This window comes from Carassius auratus, chromosome 41 (assembly GCF_003368295.1).
Source record: "Carassius auratus strain Wakin chromosome 41, ASM336829v1, whole genome shotgun sequence".
In the NCBI taxonomy this organism is placed as follows: Eukaryota; Metazoa; Chordata; class Actinopteri; order Cypriniformes; family Cyprinidae; genus Carassius; species Carassius auratus.
In genome coordinates, this window is record NC_039283.1 from 14,617,758 (window position 1) to 14,638,853 (window position 21,096).

Below are 21,096 nucleotides of genomic sequence, written 5' to 3' on the forward strand. Positions count from 1 at the left end.
CTAAACCAGTGGTTCTCAAACCTGTCCTGGAGTACCCCCTGCCCTGCACATTTTGAATCATCAGCTCATTAGTGGAGACTGCAAGACCTGACGTAGATGGGTCAGATATAGGGAGACATACAAAAAGTGCAGTGCTGGGGGTACTTCCCGGAGAGGTTTGAGAACCCCTGTTAACCCTAACCATAACAGGTGCAGCTGGAACTTAAAATTGGGCCTTCAAGGTGTGGCCCTCAATAGAAATCCCCCTTCTTTATTTCTCACTTAGACATGCTCTATTTGCCACAGGAAATGCATGCATAAGCTTGGATTCACAGTGGTGTCACACCTAAACGAGATAAGAGTGCATTTTTGACAAACGTCCTTTTTCACACATCACATAAAGTGTGTGTGTGTGTGTGTGTGTGTGTGTCAAAGTGGCAGAGAGGCTGCTATATAAAATGTTTAATGAGTGCCTCATGCATTCGTGCAGTGTAGAGTTTTAACTCTACACTTTTAAGGTGAGATGCAAAATCCTGTAATTTCAAAAGGCTGGTCCGCCACCCAGGTATGAAAAGCGGCTGGTTTGAAAAAATTTTGACGAATTTTGCCAATATGCCTGCACCTAGTACTGTAGTTTAGGGTTGACTTGTAGGGAGTTTTATTTTCTAGTGTAGTTATGTCACAGTGGATTAACAGTTTATATTTGTCCCCTGTGTTCATTACATGTCCTCATCCTTCTGTTTGTTTCTGAACAGAATATCGCTCTTCATGGGCAGCACCAGCAGACCCACTCAAGAATGGCCAACCATGACAGCAGCATAGTGATCCAGCAGGCCCTGCCCTCGCCCCAGTCCAGTTCTGTCATCACTCAAGCCCCTTCCACCAACAGACAGATTGGGTAAGTTGTGCCTCTCATGTGTGTGTCTCTGGTACAACGTTCAATACGTCTAGTGTTTGATATTAGTCCAAAGTCCATGCCGCTGTTTGCATTTCTCCTATCAGCCTACAGCAGCCGACTGCACAAGGTGGAGAAGTAGTGATTATGTTCTTCAAAAGACTGTGTTTGAGTCTAAGTTCTGTCCTATCACGTGGGAAGCAGTGAACAACAGCTGGATTCTTAATTTCAGATTGGCGTTTTTATTGAAGTCCCTTAAAGGAGCAGTTCACGCAAAAATGAAAATTTGCTGAAAATGTACTCACCCTCAGGCCATCCAAGATGTAGATGAGTTCCTTGATCTGAACAGATTTGGAGAAATTAAGCACTACATCACTTGCTTATTAATGGATCATCTACAGTGAATGGGTGCCGTCAGAATTAGACTCCAAACAGCTGGTAAAAACATCACAAGGAATCCACATAGCTCCAGTCCATCAGTTACCATCTTGTGAAGTAAAAAGGTGCTTGAAATGAAAACTGGAAACCATAGTTTATAGCCAAGATATGAGTCCATAATCCAAAAAAAAAAAAAACTTTCTCCAGTGAAAAAGTCCATCATCTGGTTTTTAGAATTGAACTCTGGTTTTCAAGAAACTACTTAATTTGTTTTTCCTCCTGATTAGGATACACAACTTTTTCAATGGAGAAAGCAATATTAAGGATACAGATCTCATAGTTTAGCTGCAAGCAACAGTTTGAAGTTAAAAAAGGTTTAATGATTCATGTGTTTATTACAAACGTGCTTTTCTATTACTTGTGGATTATTGTGATGTTATCAGCTGTTTACACTCTCATTCTGATGACACCCATTCACTGCAGAGGATCCATTTGTAAGTGATGAATTGCAATTCTTAATTTCTCCAAATCTATTCCTATGGAGAAACAAACTAATCTACATCTTCAATTTTCAGAGTTGATTTGTATTTTTTGGTGAGCTGTTCCATTCATGTTGAGTATGTGAAGGGACATAAAATAGTCATCCAAAATTACAAATTCTGTCCTCATGTAGTCACCCGAATATTCCAAACTAGAATTTTTGAAGCAAGGTTAGACTAGGAGACTAGATGGGTGTCAAAGTGAAGATACACCTTCTTTGAGGTTTTGCATTTCACACATTCGAAGTTTCATATACGCTTATCTTTCATAGACACTTTCACACACTTTTACCCAATAAAAAAGGCACATTGCTGACTACATGATAGAAGCACCTCTTAAAAAACATTAAAGGAGATGAAAGATTCTGCATTTGATTGGCAAATCATTATTTAATGCTGAAACAGTTCTTGGAAATGAGCAAAGTGTCCTTGAAAGGGCACATTCTCACATTCCTGGGAAGATTGTAACACTTTGTGGCTGTTCCATGCTTTTGGTGTGTGTGTATGTGTGTGTGTGTGTGTGTGTTTGTGAATCGTTCCAGTTGTCCCTGCAGTGACTCTTAAAGTTCTCTGTGTGTGTCGTGCAGCCAGCTTGGGTGTGTCCCACAGTGATGAAATCAGTGGTGCAGCTCTGGTGGGGATATCAGCTTTTTGGGATGACGCCCCTCTTGCGCAAACACATCCCACTGCTGACCCGTCTTTCTTTTTTCTCCAACAGTCTTTCTCTCGCTGTCTTTTTGTTGCGTCAGAATGTGCCCCGTCTGCGGTATAATCACCACCTGAAACACACTTTTCAAACACGTGATGGGCCGTAGGGAGAGGACGGTATCATTTTCGGCAGTGGTGGAGGTTTAGGATGAAGATTAGAGGGTCAGGTCTACAGCTGACACCAAAATCACAGATTTGTTATGCATAATTACAGATTTTCCGAAACAAGATGTTTCATAATGAAACTGTCTTGTAGCAAGTTGATATATGGGTATAAGTTGCTTAAAGTATGGAGGAGCTTATATCTAAAAGCAGTCCACAATCAATAACACCCTCTTTATTTAATGCTTGTGTATATGTTTGATGATTTTTGTGAGGCATTTGAAGGAATACTACATATCTCCGTGCCAATGGTAAGAAAGGATAGGGCGGTGGTGCCCAGATTGGACAGCTTGTGAATATTGGATGGAAGGTCTGTCAGTCAAGTCGACTGATGGTCTGACAGTGCATTTGTTCTGAGAAAGAGATGGAATTACAGTCGAAGAAAGAGAGAGGATAAGAGACAGGGAGAGACTGGTTAGTTCTTCTTTCTTTGCTGCATTAACTTTTCTTGTCATTGGTAGACACTCAAAGATTGTTAAATGATCAAAAGAAAGTTGTACAGTAAATCTGTGAAGAAGTTTTGAAAAATGCACTGATTTTTTTATTGCAAAACCACATAAAACTTGTGAAAAAGGAAAAAGTTTTTCGTTTGCATACCATCTGCACATCATACTTACTGTATGAGCGCTTTGTTAGATGGGTTTCGGCGGGGTCAGGGGCAGTAATGCTGAATGCTGCTGTGAATGGGAAGTGAATATAAATTCATGGAGAACATATGCAATGTTTTTGTGTTGGAACATGAGTGTGCATGTGCTAAAGCTGTGAAGAAACCATTTATAGCACTCATTATGGATGGACACTCATGCAGCTCAGAGATTATAAAGTCCTCGGTCTTTTATGGAAATTGTATATTATATTGAGAGAAGCTGTGTTAGTTTTACAGTAATTGGTCAATATCATGAAACTTGTCAAGAACTTGTATAGGTCACATTTTAGACCAAAATCAAACAAAAGAAATACAAAATTATATTTATACAAAATTGTATATATATATGTTTTAGGTTTTGTTTTGTTTTGTTTTCTTGTTTTGTCTTTCTAATGCAAATGAATAAATTAAATGAGTAAATATTTATTATTGTGATATAAGTGTTATTTGTTAAAGTTTTTGTTGATATTTTGAAATAGATTTTTTTATTTTTTTATTTTCTGTTCTCATTTATATTTTAGTTAATGTTTTAGTGATTTTGGATGTGCTTTTGGTGTTTTCTAATGTTTATATATTTAAGTTTACATTTTTATACAATTTTATTAATTCTTAGTTTATTTATTTATTTTAGATATTTTGGTAAACTAAACAAATGAGAAATGTTGTCTTGGAAATTCGATAAAATAAAATATATATTTATCATATTTTATTCTATTTCAAGTTATTAACATTTTTTTTTAATTAACAATAATAACCTTTTTACTGCTTTTGGTAAAAAAAAAAAAAAAAAAAATATTTAAAGTACATAAAGCATTAAAGTAGTGACAATTTGAATGACACTGTTACTTTTTTCCTTTTAGTTGTGTTGTATGACATGAATATGGAGAGTCACCCAAGCACGGTTTGCATTAATATCCTGAAATATGATTTTTCTGTAAATCTTCCTGGTTGGTTTTATATCTTTGTTTATGTCTATTGAAACTGCAACTCTCTAGGACTCCATAAGTGTGAGGGTGGTTGTTTTGTTATAGGCACTGTGGAGGTCAGGGGTCAGCCTATGGAAGTGTGAATCAGTGTGTTTGGAAATGTCCACCTCAGCGGGAAAAAAAAAGCCTTTCATTCCCCTTAACACAGAAACTCCACTTCCCGCAGGAAGCCATCGAGGCCAGTTAGTGCCTCTGTCCACAAAAGTTTAATCTTCTCTTCCTGCTGCTCTGAACTGAAGAATCATACCATTATTCAATTCAATTCAATTCAATTCGTTTATTTGTATAGCGCTTTTTACGATACAAATCAGTGCAAAGTAAATTTACAGAAAATTAAGTTTCTACTATATTTAAGTGATGTGACATTCAGCCAAGTATGGTGACCCATACTCAGATTTTGTGCTCTGCATTTAACCCATCCAAAGTGCACACAAACACACACACACAGAGGGCAGCCATTAATGCTGCGGCACCCGGGGAGCAGTTGGGGGTTCGATGCCTTGCTCAAGGGCACATAAGTCTTGTTATTGCCGGCCCGAGATTCGAACCCACAACCCTAGGGTTAGGAGTTAAACTCTCTAACCACTAGGCCACGACTTCCCCAAAGTCAGGAATTAAAAAAAAAAAGTTTATACAAGACATAGTCAACCAGACGATGAACATTATTAACAGCAATTATAATGTAATTGTATAGTAAGTAGCAATATTTGTAAGTTCTGTATTTTTCAGGGTTAGCATCATCTGAGGTCCTCTGGTGTCAGCATCATCTCTTCTCGGGTGTTCTGGATCCAGACTGAAGCTTGTGTAAATCCAGTTACTCTGCAAAACAGAGAAACAAATAGAGACATAATTAGCGTAGCTGCTGTTCCGACCAAGTAAAATTAATTATTTTAACCCAAGCTAATGAATAAGAATGCGCATTTGATCAGATACAACTGCAGTCACAAATTATGAGATGCATTATTCAAATGCTTGGCGAAAGAGATGCGTTTTTAATCTAGATTTAAACAGAGAGAGTGTGTCTGAACCCTGAACAGTATCAGGGAGGCTATTCCAGAGTTTGGGAGCCAAATGCAAAAACCTCTACCTCCTTTGGTGGACATTGCTATCTTAGGAACTACCAAAAGTCCAGTGTTTTGTGACCTTAGGGTGCGTGATGGGTTGTAGCGTGGTAGAAGGCTAGTTAGGTACACAGAAGCTAAACCAATTAGGGCCTTATAGATGAGTAGTAATAATTTGAAACCGAATAGGTAGCTAGTGCAGAGACTGTAAAATTGGGGTACTATGATCATATTTTCTTGACCTGGTAAGGACTCTAGCTGCTGCATTTTGGGCTACCTATAGCTTGTTTATTGAAGATGCTGGAGAACCACCTAGAAGTGCATTACAATAGTCCAGTCTAGAGGTCATGAATGCATGAACTAGCTTTTCTGCATCAGAAACAGATAACATGTTTCGTAGCTTGGCAATGTTTCTAAGATGGAAAAATGCTGTTTTTGTAACATGGGAAATATGGTTTTCAAAAGATAAGTTGCTGTCTAATATAACACGCAGATTTCTGACTGTAGAGGAAGTAACAGTACATCCGTCTAGTTGCAAACTGTAGTCTACTAGATTCTGTGTACTGTTTTTTGGTCCAATAAGGAATATCTCGGATAACTATCTTATCCGAATTTAATAGGAAATTATTGGTCATTATTTAACTAAAAATCCTGAATGATGCAGTTTTGACGTGCATGATTTAGAAATACTTGGCTGTTGTGAAATGTTAATGTCTACATATTATACTATTCCTAGAAAAGGGGGGTGAATCATAGCCTGACTACGTCAGACTTCCTACTTCCGCTCAATTTCATTTCGCTTCTGTACTCAGTCTGATACAGCGTCAGAGTTTTCTGTTTGCCACCGGTCTGAAAACAGCCGGGCTGTAACGCTTCTTCTCGGATAACTCGTTAAATGCATTAAGTGAAAGAGAAAACGCAGAGTTGGTGTTCCACACATTTAATGGCTGGTACACGACAACGCACTCCTCTCATACATGAGAGATTAACTCTTTCTTGGCGTTACAAATAAAGTAAAGAGAAAAATAACAACGAGAAGGCAGAGCGTACTTATCATCCATGGGGGTCCTCATTAAACACACATATAGTCCTTCTGCGTCATCACCACATAGCGTGCGTTACAAGTCAAGTGATTAGTCTCTTAAAGGGCACACCGCACTATAATGTGATACATGCAAAATACATAGTTTTGGCCGTTACAGATTCCCCACCGGAAAGAAAAAGGCTGTCCCCAGCCGTACACAACATAAGGACAACGGTAAAATTCAACTCCATACATGGAAACTTGGAAATCCATCAACCCAAAACATATTTTACATACAGAAGGCAATAACTGGCATACACGTCAGTACAGCTTCACATTATACAGTATGCTTTTCAACGGCATATCACATAAAAAAAAAAAAATGTTTGTGTAACCAACCCAAATGTGTAAAACAATTTACTTGTTTTTCCTCAACACAACACATGAAACTATAACAATTAGAACAATGCTTTCTAGAGTCCCACTGCTACGCAAGGAAAGTAAAGCGTATTAGTAACTTTTAATACAGGAGAAATTCAAACAAGCAAACACATTACTACTTCAGATCCAATCTGTCAGTATGATACTCGTTAGTCCATCTATTGTCTGACCACCCTGAGGTGATTCTAGGTGCCAGTCTAGGTCTGAGATTGTAGCGATGACCTTCAAGATCAATGTCAAAGTCAGGAAGACGTGTATGTTGTGAAGATGTGTTATCATCAGCGTCTGCATTACGAGGACAACTGCTCATGTTATGCTTGGTCACGTCATGTGAATTGTCAATAGGATCGTCACAATTAACATCAGCCTCATTAGGCAGAGAAAAGCAAGCGTCTTGAGGTTGGTCTGCACCCCTCTGTGTCACCAGCAACGTGTCCCCCAACCCCTCATCTGGTGTTTCAGACTCATCCTGAGACCCATTTGGTGTATGGCTGCTGCATGCGTTCCAAGTGTGGAAAGGCTGCATATTGACCACATGATAGACACCAGCATCCTGTCCTGTGTCCAACTTCGCAAGTCTGTAATTCACATCAGACAAAACTTGAGTGACACGGTATGGACCAGAGTACAAGGGTGCCAGTTTTGCTGTAAAATTGGCCAGAGCATCTGATTTAGGGTGGGTTTTCACTCTGACAAGATCACCAATGGCATAAAAAACAGAGCGACGTCTTTTGTCATAATGCTGCTTCCTTTTGTTGTGACTGGTTTCCAGGGCTGCCCTAGCATGGTCATGTGCCTCTTGCAATGTCAAACGTAAGCTCTCAGGATAAGGAATTTCAGGTTCCTCTATTCCATCCCAGACAGGCTGAGTCACCAGGTCCAATGAAGTGTTCAACTCCCTCCCATACAACATCATGGACGGGGTTTGACCTGTACTCTCATGCGGTGCTGTTCGTAGTGCAAAGCAAATTTGTGGAATATATCGGTCCCAGGTTGTATGTTTATCATCCACATATGCTCGAATTGCTGTCTTGAGAGTCCGGTTCACCCTCTCTGTGGCATTTGTCTGTGGGTGATATGCCGTTGTGAGGCGATGTTCTGTTCCCAGAAGAGTGAGCACCCGTTCAAAAAGGTCGCTTATGAAAGGGGAACCTCTGTCTGAAATTAGATATGTGGGGGCCCCATGACGGGAAAACACTTCACTTAGCAGTTTATTTGCTGCCACTTGCGCAGTAGCTTCTCTCACTGCCACGATCTCGACCCACTTTGAAAAATAATCGACAAAAACCAAAATGTAAGAATTTCCACTGGGAGTACGCGGCAAAGGGCCAACGAAATCCACCCCAACATACTCCCAAGGTTTTTGGGGACGAATTGGGACCATTAGACCAGCAGGTTTTCTCTGACTTGGTTTAGTCAGTTGGCAAACCGTGCAAGAGGTTACATATTTCTTCACCTCAGATGCCATTTTAGGCCAGAAAAACCTGTGTTTCAGTCGGGCCAAGGTCTTGGTTATCCCTAAGTGACCCGCAGTTGGGTGATCGTGGTAGTATCTCAGCAAGGTACTTCTGAGAGAAGCAGGAGCATACAGCTTTAAAGATTTCAAGGGGTGGATTCCGCAAGCAGGTTTGGGATCTTGGAAGTACAACAGGCCATCCTGAATGGAATACTGAGAGCAATCATCCATCTCACTCTCCTGTTGTAATGCGGCCTCCATTTTACGGAGGAGATCACCTGTGATTGGATCATCAAGCTGTAATTGTCTGACATGAGAGCGATCCGTAAGTGTCACTGAAGGTAGCGTACGGAGATCAAGACCACCAATCACAGCGTAGTCAGGAAGAAGGTCCATTGGTGGCACATCATCTGCTAGAGGATTCCTTGACAGCGCATCAGGGACTTTGTTTCGAGATCCAGGCTTGTGGACAACATCGAAATCGAAGTCCTGAAGGCGGAGAGACCAACGAGCAAGGCGGCCAGTGGGGTTGGGACGGGACATCAACCACCTGAGCCCGCTGTGGTCAGTGAAGACTGTGACATGGAGACCCTCAATGTAAGGCCTAAAGTGCTCAAGGGCCCAAATGACGGCCAGACATTCCTTCTCGGGCGTTGAATAAGGTTTCTCCGATTTATGCAGGGCACGACTAGCATACGCCACAGCAACTTCCCTGCCATGCAGATCTCTCTGCATCAGTGCAGCTCCTAGTCCCGCATCACAGGCATCGGCATGAACAAAGAAAGGTAGAGAGAAGTCAGGAAAACTTAGCACTGGTGCCGAAGTTAATTTTTGTTTCAGAAGGTCCATGGCGTCTTGGCATGCAGAGTCCCACACAAAAGGAGCATCATTTTTAGTGAGCGCAAACAGTGGTTCAGCGTGGTGGGCGTAGTCCTGTATGAACCGTCGGTAATAGCCTGATAGGCCCAAAAACTGCCTCACTTGCTTCACATTGACAGGGGTTTTAAAGTCCATAACAGCCTTCACTTTGGCCTGGTCCGGCAGGATGCCACTCGGACAGACGCGGTACCCCAAAAAGGTGAGCTCTCTGCGACAAAACTGGCATTTGACCAGTTTAATGGTCAACCCGGCAGACTTGAGCCGTGAAAGGACTTCCCTGAGGTCATTGAGATGTTGCTTGAAAGTGGGCGAAGCCACAACAATGTCGTCCAAGTAGACTGCACAGCACCTATAAATAAGACCAGCCAAGACACTGTTCATTAGTCTTTGAAAGGTCGCTGGTGCATTGCACAGACCAAATGGAAGCACACGGAACTGAAATAGCCCACAATGTGAAACAAAAGCAGTCTTAGATTTAGAGTCTTCTGCCATGGAGACCTGCCAGTATCCCCGAGCAAGGTCGATCGTGGTCAAAAATTTTCCTCTAGAAAGGAAGTCTAAGGACTCATCAACTCTTGGTAATGGATAAGAATCCTTCACAGTAAGCTGGTTCAACCCACGATAGTCCACACAAAATCGTGGTTCACCACAAGGTTTCTGAACAATCACCACGGGGGCTGCCCAAGGACCTGTTGCCGGTTCAATGATGCCATCGTTCAACATTTTTCCTATTTGATCCTCAATCAAACGCTTTTTAGCTGGGGAGGTTCGATAAGGGGGAAGGTGGACTGGCTTGGCGTTCCCCGTGTCAATGGAGTGCTCAATTAGTGATGTGCGACCCAGATGACCGTCAAAGAGATCAGAAAAACTTTCAAGTAGCCCTGACAGTTGTTCCTTCTCAGCATTACTCAGACATGCTTCTTCAACCTTTTCTCGAAGTGCGGAAGATAGGACTTCCATAAATAACAAACTGCTTTCCGACTCCTGCACTTCCTTGCCTTCCATCTCCTCTATTAATAAAGGATCGTTGCCTATGACAACAGTTCTGGATGGGATGTGAATGGTGATGGAGGCACGCAACATGAAGTCCATCCCCAAGACCAAGGTTGAGGGTAAGCGTGGGACAATGGCAAACCTGTGATAAAAACGCTGTCCCATGAAGCCAAAAGCCAACCATGTCAGCCCTAAGGGTTGGCATGCCCCACCATCTGCTAGTTGGATTGGGGGAGCAGACCATGGTTTAATGTTAACCTTCAGTTTGGCATGATTCTGAACAATGTCCGCTTGCACCGCAGAAAGTGATGCGCCTGTGTCAAGTGTAGCATCTAACACCTGGCCATGTAGGTTAATCTTGACTCTAAATGGAGTGTTCCAAAAGGAAGGTGATGTGGGATCTTCCACATGGCAAAGGACAGGATGTTCTGGAACAGCAGAATTAGACGGTTGAGGCGAAATTATCTTCTGGAGGGAGGATTGCCTCTGCGAATCATCCTCCCCCCTTTGGAGTTTCCCTTGTGCCTTACAAATGAGCTTCCTTCCCCTGCATTGCTACTTTCAGGGTCGTTTGTAACTCTTGCATCAAGAGCATGTTCCGAATGAGCATTAGGGGACTCACTTTGTTGTGAGCCATTTCCAGAAAGTGAGTTGCAGTCTGGACATGTTCGAGAAGTGAAGCCAGGGCGTGAGCACTTGTAACAGTAGGTTTCTTTGACAAATTTAGCTTTATTCTGCATTGCAGGCAATGAACATTTACTTGGTCCCAGGACCACATGGAGCTCGTGAGCCCTCAGCAGAAGATCCATACCAGAGGAAACAGAAGTTCCATAGAGAGCCACTCTATACTTTTCAAGAGCATGTTTACAAATAAGGTCGATTTGTTCTTGCTCCGGCGGAGGAGTTTTCAGTTTTCTGAATTCACTTAGCATGTGAGCCACAAAAGTAGGAAGGGGCTCTTCAGGGCTTTGCATACGGTCCAAGATACCTCTCATTATTTGTTCCTGGCTGTCAGAAGGAAGAAAGACTTTCCTGAAGAAATCACAGAACTGGGCCCATGTAACGACATGTGCGTCAAGGACTGAAAACCATTTCTTTGGCTCTTTTGCTAAAAACCGTGGCAGCTCGAGAAGAATCTGAGCATCGGTTAAATCAAGGGAGGTTCTGTACACATTGACCGATTGTAGCCAATCCTCAGGGCTAACGTGTCCGTCTCCCGCAAACACAGGTGGTTCAAGCCTTGACTGGTACAGAACAGATGCGAGGATTCTACTAGTATTACTCACATCAGAAGAATTGGGCTGTGGTGAGAAAGTCGTGTTTGCGTGAGAAAAGTTATTGGTGGTGGTACTTTGTAATGGCATTCGGTCTGGAGGAATATGGATGTGTGGCGTAGAGCTGGCCATAGGAGGGAGCTGCACATGTGGTGCTGCAGGGTTGTTGACATCAGGAGGACCAAAACGTCTTAATATACTCTGCTGCAACTGGAGAGAATCGTTGAGGCACTGTTGCAACACAGATACTTCAGCTTGTAAGAGCTCCACTTGAGTCTCCAGGCTCACACGCTTAGGTAACTTTGGTCTCTGTCTGGGGGCAGAATCTGGTAATGTGTAAGTCAAGTCAGTGTTAAAGTCTGGGTGATAAGCCATATCAGCTAATGTGCATTTACATAACCAGCAATCTAGAAATTGTAAAAATTCTAAATGTAACCCAGAAAAATACAACCCGTTAAAATGCACACACCATCAATAAAATCTTCAAAAAAAATTCAACAATTCCTTTGAGTTAGTTATAGTCTATTTTGCAAGAGCTTAGTATTTTTCGTAACAGAATAGGCCCAGAGCAAAAGAATATGTTGCTTTAAATTGAATGAAATGTTACTTGACCATGGAAAAATGTCCGGAGTTTGAAACTATTCCTCAGTCCAGCATAAGTAAATACAGTTCACGATGAAGAAAAACTGTTCCAACAGGTGTATTATTTCCTCAAAATGTTCAAAACGAAATTCCAATGCACAACAAAAATAAACCACAAGTAGTCTTTGAAAAAGAAAAATCTCTGCTGTTCGCTTGTGCAGTCAAATTCAACGTGCACACACACACAAAAATCCTTGCTGAAATATCCCAAAAAGATTATATACAAAAAAAAATATCAGTCTGTGCTTGGAAAACAGGCAGGGAAAATTTTTAAATTAGATCACTCCCTCAAAAGAAAAAATAATCCTTTGTTCCAACTGAACTATTTCGTTCAAAAAAACATCACCACCAGCTTGTAAACAATATCAAAATGTTCAATAAAGCACAAAGTCCAAATGTTGCAGATTAATCCGCTGTCAACAAAACTGCGTCATCCACTCACGCAGAAATACAGGTGTTCCTTCCTTGCGCACATGGCAACCAGATTTAGCAAGCTAATCTCACCAGTTTCCACGATGCCGATTGAACACTCTCACGGCTCCCCAACTCCCGTACTAGTTTTAGGGTTTCATCGCCGTAGGTCCCACACAGATGACGGATCCAGCTTCAGTTGTTCGGGCGCCAATTGTAACGCTTCTTCTCGGATAACTCGTTAAATGCATTAAGTGAAAGAGAAAACGCAGAGTTGGTGTTCCACACATTTAATGGCTGGTACACGACAACGCACTCCTCTCATACATGAGAGATTAACTCTTTCTTGGCGTTACAAATAAAGTAAAGAGAAAAATAACAACGAGAAGGCAGAGCGTACTTATCATCCATGGGGGTCCTCATTAAACACACATATAGTCCTTCTGCGTCATCACCACATAGCGTGCGTTACAAGTCAAGTGATTAGTCTCTTAAAGGGCACACCGCACTATAATGTGATACATGCAAAATACATAGTTTTGGCCGTTACAGGGCCAATCAACGAGCAGAGGGCGGGCTGAGAGCCGTGACGTAGATGCTAAGCACCCAGTTTTAAATTGTAGGTTAGAGAAATCGAAAACCGAAACGACCGCGGAAATGGGAAACGAGACACGGGATGCAATTCGCTCTGTTATGGAGAACATTCAACTCTTTTTCAAACTGAAGCCAGAACAAGAAGAGTGTTTAAGAACAGGTTTACAGTGGAAGTTCAGTCATAGATTTGAGTTCGATGCATGATGTCTGTGCTTCAATGCGGCTGTACAGGCGCATAACATACGTCATAACTAAACGTATCTGATTGGCTTACGGGTAACCAATGATTTTAAACTTCAGACAAGCGCCCCCTAGCGAGAGAGAAAACATTTCTCTATTATGCCATTCCAGACTCTGTCTACGAAGCAAAGTGAAGTAACAGAGTCTGGTATTACCAGGCTAGGTGAATCATCAATTTGACATATAAACGTGGTGTATCGGATGGAAAGCTTGCATCAGAGTAGCTGGATTGTTACTATTTTCTATGGTGAACATCAGCTATATATATATAAATATACATATATATATGACACTGTTTCATCTGAGAAGACTCCCTATTCAGGGGCTATTGTATTGTATGTTCCACTAGTACACAATCCACTCACCTACTGTATGTTTCGTTGTTGGGGGATTTCTGTGGTGAGTACTCGGCTTGTCTGCTTACTAAGAATGTATTGTTCCTGTTTTTGAGAGAAATCTGGTTAAATGATCAGAAATAGAATAGGCAATATTTACACACACACACAAACACACACACACACACACACACACTTCGATAAAATAATTTGCAGTACTTATTTCCAGATACAACATGTAGCAATAAAAAAATGAAATAAAATAAAATAAAACTCCTCTCTCTACAAATGTAATTGACTGTACAGTGATCATGAATGACTGCATTAAGCTTAATCCAGGGTCCATCTGCTTTCTGGGGTTTTTTTTTTTTTTGGATGTGAAGACTGACAGAGTTACATAGGGTCCATTGAATTAGGATAACAACTCATTTTCATTGCTCCGCCATGTTTACTGAAGAGATTGGGAGGCTTGGAATCAATTAAGATTGGCTTTCCTCAAGTCTGCCTGCTTAGCAGGGCTCAGGCGGGGGGCCCACAGCCTGGAAACCCAAGGACCCTCAACCCCCAACTTTTCCTGTTATTCTGCAAGCGTTCCTCTGCTTTTCCCCCTTTATGCGCACTCGCCCGGCTAAAAACGCTGTCATATGTTGAGCTTTGGATGCTAGCTCCTTGCACAGGATGCTAATATACCGTAGGGATCTTATAATCAACCTAATGTCTTCCAAACCTCTGTGATTAATTTTCTTCTTTGGAACACAAAGATATTTTGAAGAATGTTGCAGCTGTACGTTTGAACCCCATTGTCTCATTGAATTTTACATGGCTACAGTATGATGGTTCACAAGGTAGGCAAGCATCAAACCAGCACTAACCAGCATGAACCTGGTCTTTTCAGGAGGGAATAGAGTCCCTACAGAGGTAGGAGGTGGGATGGAGACCATCAGAGAGGCATTTTGACAAAAAACAGTTAAAAGACCCTTCTGGACTAACAGGAAAAGAAAAATGGAAAGACGGAGCGCAGGGAATCTGAATGTCATGGCTATTCAAAGGGTCCAAATGATCTGAATGCTCGCTGCATGTGAAACACTAACATCTGTTCCTGAGTCGTGTCAGTGTTAAATATGTTAGACATAGTCATTCGGCTTGAGATAAAACATTGTGAGGGGGCTCAGCCTCTTTGACTGAGTGATAAGAAAGTCCAGGGGTTGGAGAACATTACTGGTAACATTGAACACTAAATGTTACTAGGGTTTGAATGGTGGCTGTACTGAAGAAGAGATGGATATATGGGAGTTCAGCAACAATAGGTCTTTTCTTCTGCAGCTGTGGTGATCGACACTGACAATTTTAGTTGAAACTCTCTTGCGACAGACAATATAATAGATACTGGATGGCCAAGCCAAACAAAAGAAGCATGCTAACAGTTAGCGAATGAAGCTAATTAAGACTTTTATCTTCATAAATCAAAAGAATTCTTGTTTTCCCAGCCCATTTAAAAATAAATGAACACAGAGCAAAACTAAAGGAGCAAAATGCACGCTAACAGTTAGCATTCTGAATAACTTCATAAAACAAAAATAAATAACGGCGTTGTACAGCGCACTTCCTTTTCTATTACTAAAGAATCAGACAAAAAATCCCCGTTTTGACATAAGGAAGAGCGTATGAATTCTATTTTGCTCCATCAGAGTTTCCTAACTTCAAAAGGTTAGTTCCTCTCATGCATGATCAAAATAAAGCAAATTATTTTGTATGTGTGTAATATCTAAATATATATGTATATAATAATTAATAACAATAATTAAAATATATTAAATATGAAATGTCATAATGTATTGCCGTTTGTAAAATGAATAATGCTGGCTTATTTTATGCATTGGACTATTAAAAGAATTGTGAAAACCTCAGTGTGGCTGCAGGATGTTCTGGTAGCTCCACTGCAAATTTGATGCCAGTTGAAAGTGGAAGCAAACCTGAGCTGCTCACTTTTCTGCTGTGCCTGCAATTTGCATGCTTGTGTGTTTTCACACCTCTAAACATATTTTCACACCCATGAATAACAGGAAGATTGTGAGGTATTTTGGTGGCTGAGAAGGAACCTGTGCACTTCTACACAGCAGCAGGAGATGCAGTGACTCAGTGATGGTAACCTGCCTCAACCAGAGACTGTTACTGCATCCAGAGCACCTAGTGAATTCTCAGCTACTGAAGTATGTTCTGTAGGTATACAGGCATGTAGTACAAATACATCCACGAACATGCCATGTTAGCATTGCCCTTTGACCCACTTCACACGGAACAGGTTCAGTGTGTCATCACACTATTGTTTTCTTATAGATGAATACTGTAAGTATCCTGACATTCTACTCATTTGATATGCTTATTGCATCTTTTTCTATTCATTGTGCCTTTATCTCTTTTATTGTGACTTTATATCTGTAGTCTTTTTTTCTCTGTATTGTAACTATAGCTCACAATTGAATCATAACTAATATCCCACTTTGTACTTTGCATGCAACGTTTACTTTTGCAATTGTGAAATTATAAGTTTGCAATCATGAATTTATTTCTTGTAACAGTGATGATCTATTTCACAATGTGATTTTATATATTTCGAATGATTTAATTTCCTGTAATTTGTTACAGTTGCAACCATACTGTATAGTTCTCAACAGCAACTCGGGGAGACATTGTCACAATCATGTCTGACTTTAAACTTTCTCATAATTAGCTTATTCATGTGACTATATCTTACAATTTTATATGAATCTAAAATCAATCAAAAATTTATATTTTTGGTACTCTGTAAAAATATGTGACTTTTTATATTTTGAAAATGTAAATGTATTTCTTGTCATTTTTACTTTATATCTTATAGTCAGATTTTGTATCTCACAATAGAAGCCGATTTTACATTTAATCTCACAGTTGCCTTATAATTGTGACTATGTCTCACAATTTGATGTACAGTTAATCATAAAAAATATTATATACTTTGCATATGACTATATCTTGCAATTATCTTAGAGTAAGACTGCATTTACTCTAACTGGGCCATTTATTTATCATAATTGGAACCTTAAATCTCACAGTGATAATTCATATCTCACAATATGACTGATTTTAAACCTCGTCTCATGATAACTTTTGTTTTTATCTTATAAAAGGCAAGAAAGAAAACTCCATTATTGTTGTCTTAGGACTCTGAAGTATCAGAATGCTCCCATACTACACAGTTTTATGCCTCAAACCTGTCAAAACTTGATACTTTGGGACAGATTCACCCTAGCCGAGGCAGGGTGCAGTGTTGTTTTTGTACGAGGCTGCACAGGAGAGCCCTCCCAAATCCTTCCCCCCAAACCCCCTCATCCGGCTCCTCCTGTGGGCCAGAACCCAGACATCATCGATTTCTTCATAGACCGCTTTCAATCACATTGATCAGAAACGCAGAGCCCCATTGCTGGGATTTAAACTTTGTGACCCCCTCTGATGGAAAAAACTAAACTGTGGTTGATGTTTTAGCTAATTACACCATGCGCAGAGAAAGCCAAGACTTGTTGTCATCCACCCTGAGGAGATCTTTCCGTTTAGGGTGGCATCTTCTGGATGCGCAGGATGTCTTGTGCATGTCAGAAAGTGAAAGAATTTTAGAGGACAGAAAGAAAGAGAAGACAGGCGGGTAGGATGTACATCTGAGCTGAATTAGAGTGAGCTCATTGTGTACGGCGTAGGGTTTAATAGTGCGTTTGGAGAGGAACGCCCAGGCCCTGCTCCTCTCATTCCAGCACCACTGTGTCATCCCCGTCCACCACACAGACACATGCAGAAACACACTCATAGAGAGAGAGAGAGAGAGAGAGAGAGAGAAACCCCTGGAGCAGACAACAGGAAGACAGGAACTGCTGGACAGAGGAAGAGAGGGATCAGGGGTAGATTGAAGATAGGGGTCCTAGATTAAGAATATGAAAGGATGTTCATGATGGAATGAGATGGTGCTTTTGGTGTATATCATAGCATTGTAAAATGATCATATTCATTTACCATACATACCATACTTACATTGTACTTAAAAGAATACCGTGGTATTACCATGATGCAAATTTCCAAAAAGACGTTTTCATGATATGATTTTATTTGAACAATGTGAAGGAGTTCAAGGTAAAAATTGCAGATTGTTTGGTTTCACAATCTTTGTAGTCAATACAAAACAGCATTTGTGACCTGTTTTATATCCAGAATGTGACATTTTCCCAATTTTTTTCCAAAGATATTCAGAAAAAACTGATTTATGGATCTTATCCATTGGGATTTGGTGGGATCTTGTTAAGTTTTCTCTTGTGGTGTAATTTTTTTTATTATTATACAGTATGCCTGATTCATTTACAATAAATGCCCCAATATATACACGGCAGAGTTCTTTTTTGTTCTTCACTCAAGAGGTTTGAAGTTTGTGTTTGCAAACTCTCTGGGTGCGGAATGTTTTCTGGAAAGTTTGTCCTGGCGAGCTGTTTCAAACCATCGAAACAAACTCCAACCAAACTTTGGCCAGATTTGATTCAAAATGACATCACACCCATTTGTTCTTCAGTACTGCTTGAAGTATATCAGGGGCGTAAGACTAAAATCTTGACATGAGAAAATAAATAGTGTCTATTTGAATTTTATGTTGACTTTAAGGCCTGCTCACACCAAAGCTAAGGACAACTATGGTAGTGTCCACTCCAATGCATTATAATATTAAATTAGAATTAAATAATTTTTTTGCATTTAGCAGACGCTTTTATCCAAAGCGACTTACAGTGCATTCAGGCTATCTTGTGTTCCCAGGGAATCAAACCCCCAACCTTGCGCTTGATATGCGATGTTTTGTTTGAAATGCTATTACATGTCGTTTGCATTTCCATGGCTAAAAGCATAATCGATTAGCCATGAGAAGGTTTCAAATCATGCTGCTCTTAGTGTGATGAATTTGACAGACAGGTGGGGGCGGAGCCTGAAACCTCCCTCGGTCAGTCATGCTGGAGAGCTTCAGCATAGTTTCAGTCACGGGAAGAAACAACTGGCTGGTGGTGAGCCGAACCACTCACTCTGTTTGTCTGTCTCTCTCTCTTTCTTCCTCACACACTCTTTCTCTCTCAGTGATGAGAGATGTATCCGTGCATAATTGGGGCTTTGTGGTGAGCTGTGCCATGCTTGCTTGCCCTGAGGTATTCCAGGATAAGTCTCTTGTTGTTGTTCTCATTGACAGGCCTCGGCTTTACATGGGACTTAAGTCAATGTCGCCTGTCAACGAAGTCCCTCCTCCTAACAGTGCTTTTTCACCGCCCCATCCCCAACGGTCTTTAATGAGACACAGGCTCCCATCTCAGCTTGATTTATTTGATCAGATTCATATGATTCTACCCACTCTGCAGTCCTTGGGCCCGTGGCAAGCCCGCTCTCTCGCTCTCCCTCTCTGAGTGTGATTAAAGTGGTAAATCAGGGGCAGGTCCTGTGCCGTGTTTACTCGGAGCGCCAGGCAGCTGCAAGCTGTTTGGCCGCTCTCTGTTTCTCCCGCTGTTTAGGCCCATTGCCATGGAGACCGCACCACCGTCTCCCAGCGGCTGGAACCGTGCCCCGGGCTGTTTTGGTTACATTCACACAGCGAATGTAGAAAAAAGAAAAGAAAAAAAGAGAAACGTTTTTGCACCATCGCTGCTACAGTGTCTGCTCAAGTTAGTGTGGTGCAATGAGTAAGAGAGTGAAAGATAGAACATGGTATTTAGAGAGAGCGAGAGAGATTGTGAGAGAGTGTAGAGCTAAAAAGAGAGATAGATGGGGGGGGGGGGGATTTGTGCAAGAAGCCAAGAGCATTACATCATTGCTGGAGTGAAGTCAGAAGGGAAGGATATGAGTCAGTGGGCTGACTGTGCCTGGCTCTCTCTCTCTCTCTCTCTCTCACACTCTCTCTCTCTCTCTCTCACTGAAGTGGTAGTTAATCCTCTTACACTGAAGTGACTTCAGTTGGGTATGTAGAGATGAATGTATGTGCTTATATCATCATTTAAACAACTTTAAAATGTCTCTTACTTAATAAGATTATAAAATATTATGTTTATATGTGTTTAGGACAGCCCTACAAAGGCTGCATGCAACATGTATTGCTTATGAAAAGGCTTGAATTGTGTGTAGAATCTGAACATTTTCTAAAATGCTTGGAATTCCCTTCTAGATTGTGTTCAAGAATGCATTGTTAGTCGCGTCCCAGAATGGAGAATATATATCAATATCCAGAATAAAGACTTTTTACATTTACATTTTTCTTTCTTGAGTAGGTATAGAATGCATTGAATATCACTGTCTAGAATTTTTTGATTTTTGTTAAAGGTTGACTTCTTGCATTGTATTCTAGAATGTGATATGATTGTTTTCTATACCCATGATGAAATATTATGACTATTAGGGCTGCCATACAAAGCCTAATGAAAAATGGATTGCATAAGTAAAAGCTTGATTTTGTGTAGAATCAAAATTTTTCAGTAATAGATTGTGTTCAAGAATTCATTGTATATCACTATCCTGAATCGAGAATCTACTAAATGTTCAATATTTTCTAGAATAGCACTGAATATCACTATTCAGAATCTTTACGAATTTATAGTTTTCGAACATTGTCTTTTGAATTGGATTCTAGAATGCTTTGAAAGTCATCATCTAAAATCCACAAACTTAAAGCATACTAAAAATCAATCTAGTGTTGTACTTCGATTTTCATTAGATTTTCTAAAATCTTAAAGACTGAAATGTCACAAGCAGAAACTATTTTTTTGAAGTTTCTTTTAGATTGCCTTAGAATTTGTCTGTGTAAAGCATTTTCAGATTTCTAGGCAGTTTATATTCTATAACGCAGTAAATATAGCACTAAAATGTTTTACATTTCTACAATGCTTCTAAAAGTGAGATTTACTAACAGTCATGTAATGCAATAAGTAAATGTACTGGTATTTACGCCATTATTTAATGTCCATTTTGTGCTTGCATGTCTGCAAGAGTTGCTAATTTTTTACTGCTCCTCTTGGTAGACTGCGCTGGTTATAGAAATTATTTGGATGTGTCTGTGTTCTTAATTTGCGCATTGTCGAAAGATAACCTAAAGAACTTTCCACTCACATAGGTGCTTTTTTTTCAAATCTTCTTCTTCAATTCTTCAAGAATGTTTATTTTAGATTCTCTTTAAGGGCCATTCCTTGTGAGTGCGTTTCTGAGTAAATCATTCTCCAAACCATTCTTGCATAAAGGGCTGCATTAAACTGTATGTGGCAATTTCACAATGATTTAAACTATACTCTCTACTAGAATGCATTATGTATTGTCTGTAAATGCTTGATTAAGTCACAGTCAGACTGTAGTTTACACTGTGATGCAATAACCCTATATGCAAGGAGAGTTTAGAGTGACATCTTGATCTCTCTAA

At 40.5% G+C, this 21,096-nt stretch overlaps 1 protein-coding gene across 3 annotated transcripts in view; it reads left to right on the plus strand.

The window, feature by feature from the left end:
- The window catches only part of LOC113060178 (cyclic AMP-responsive element-binding protein 5-like), a 69,130-nt gene that overhangs the window by 15,725 nt on the left and 32,309 nt on the right, over positions 1-21,096 (plus strand). For all 3 annotated transcript variants that reach the window (XM_026229065.1, XM_026229066.1, XM_026229064.1), the window contains exon 5: positions 735-877. In XM_026229065.1, the coding sequence (XP_026084850.1) occupies positions 735-877 (143 nt within the window). The remainder of the gene's footprint in view (positions 1-734; positions 878-21,096) is intronic.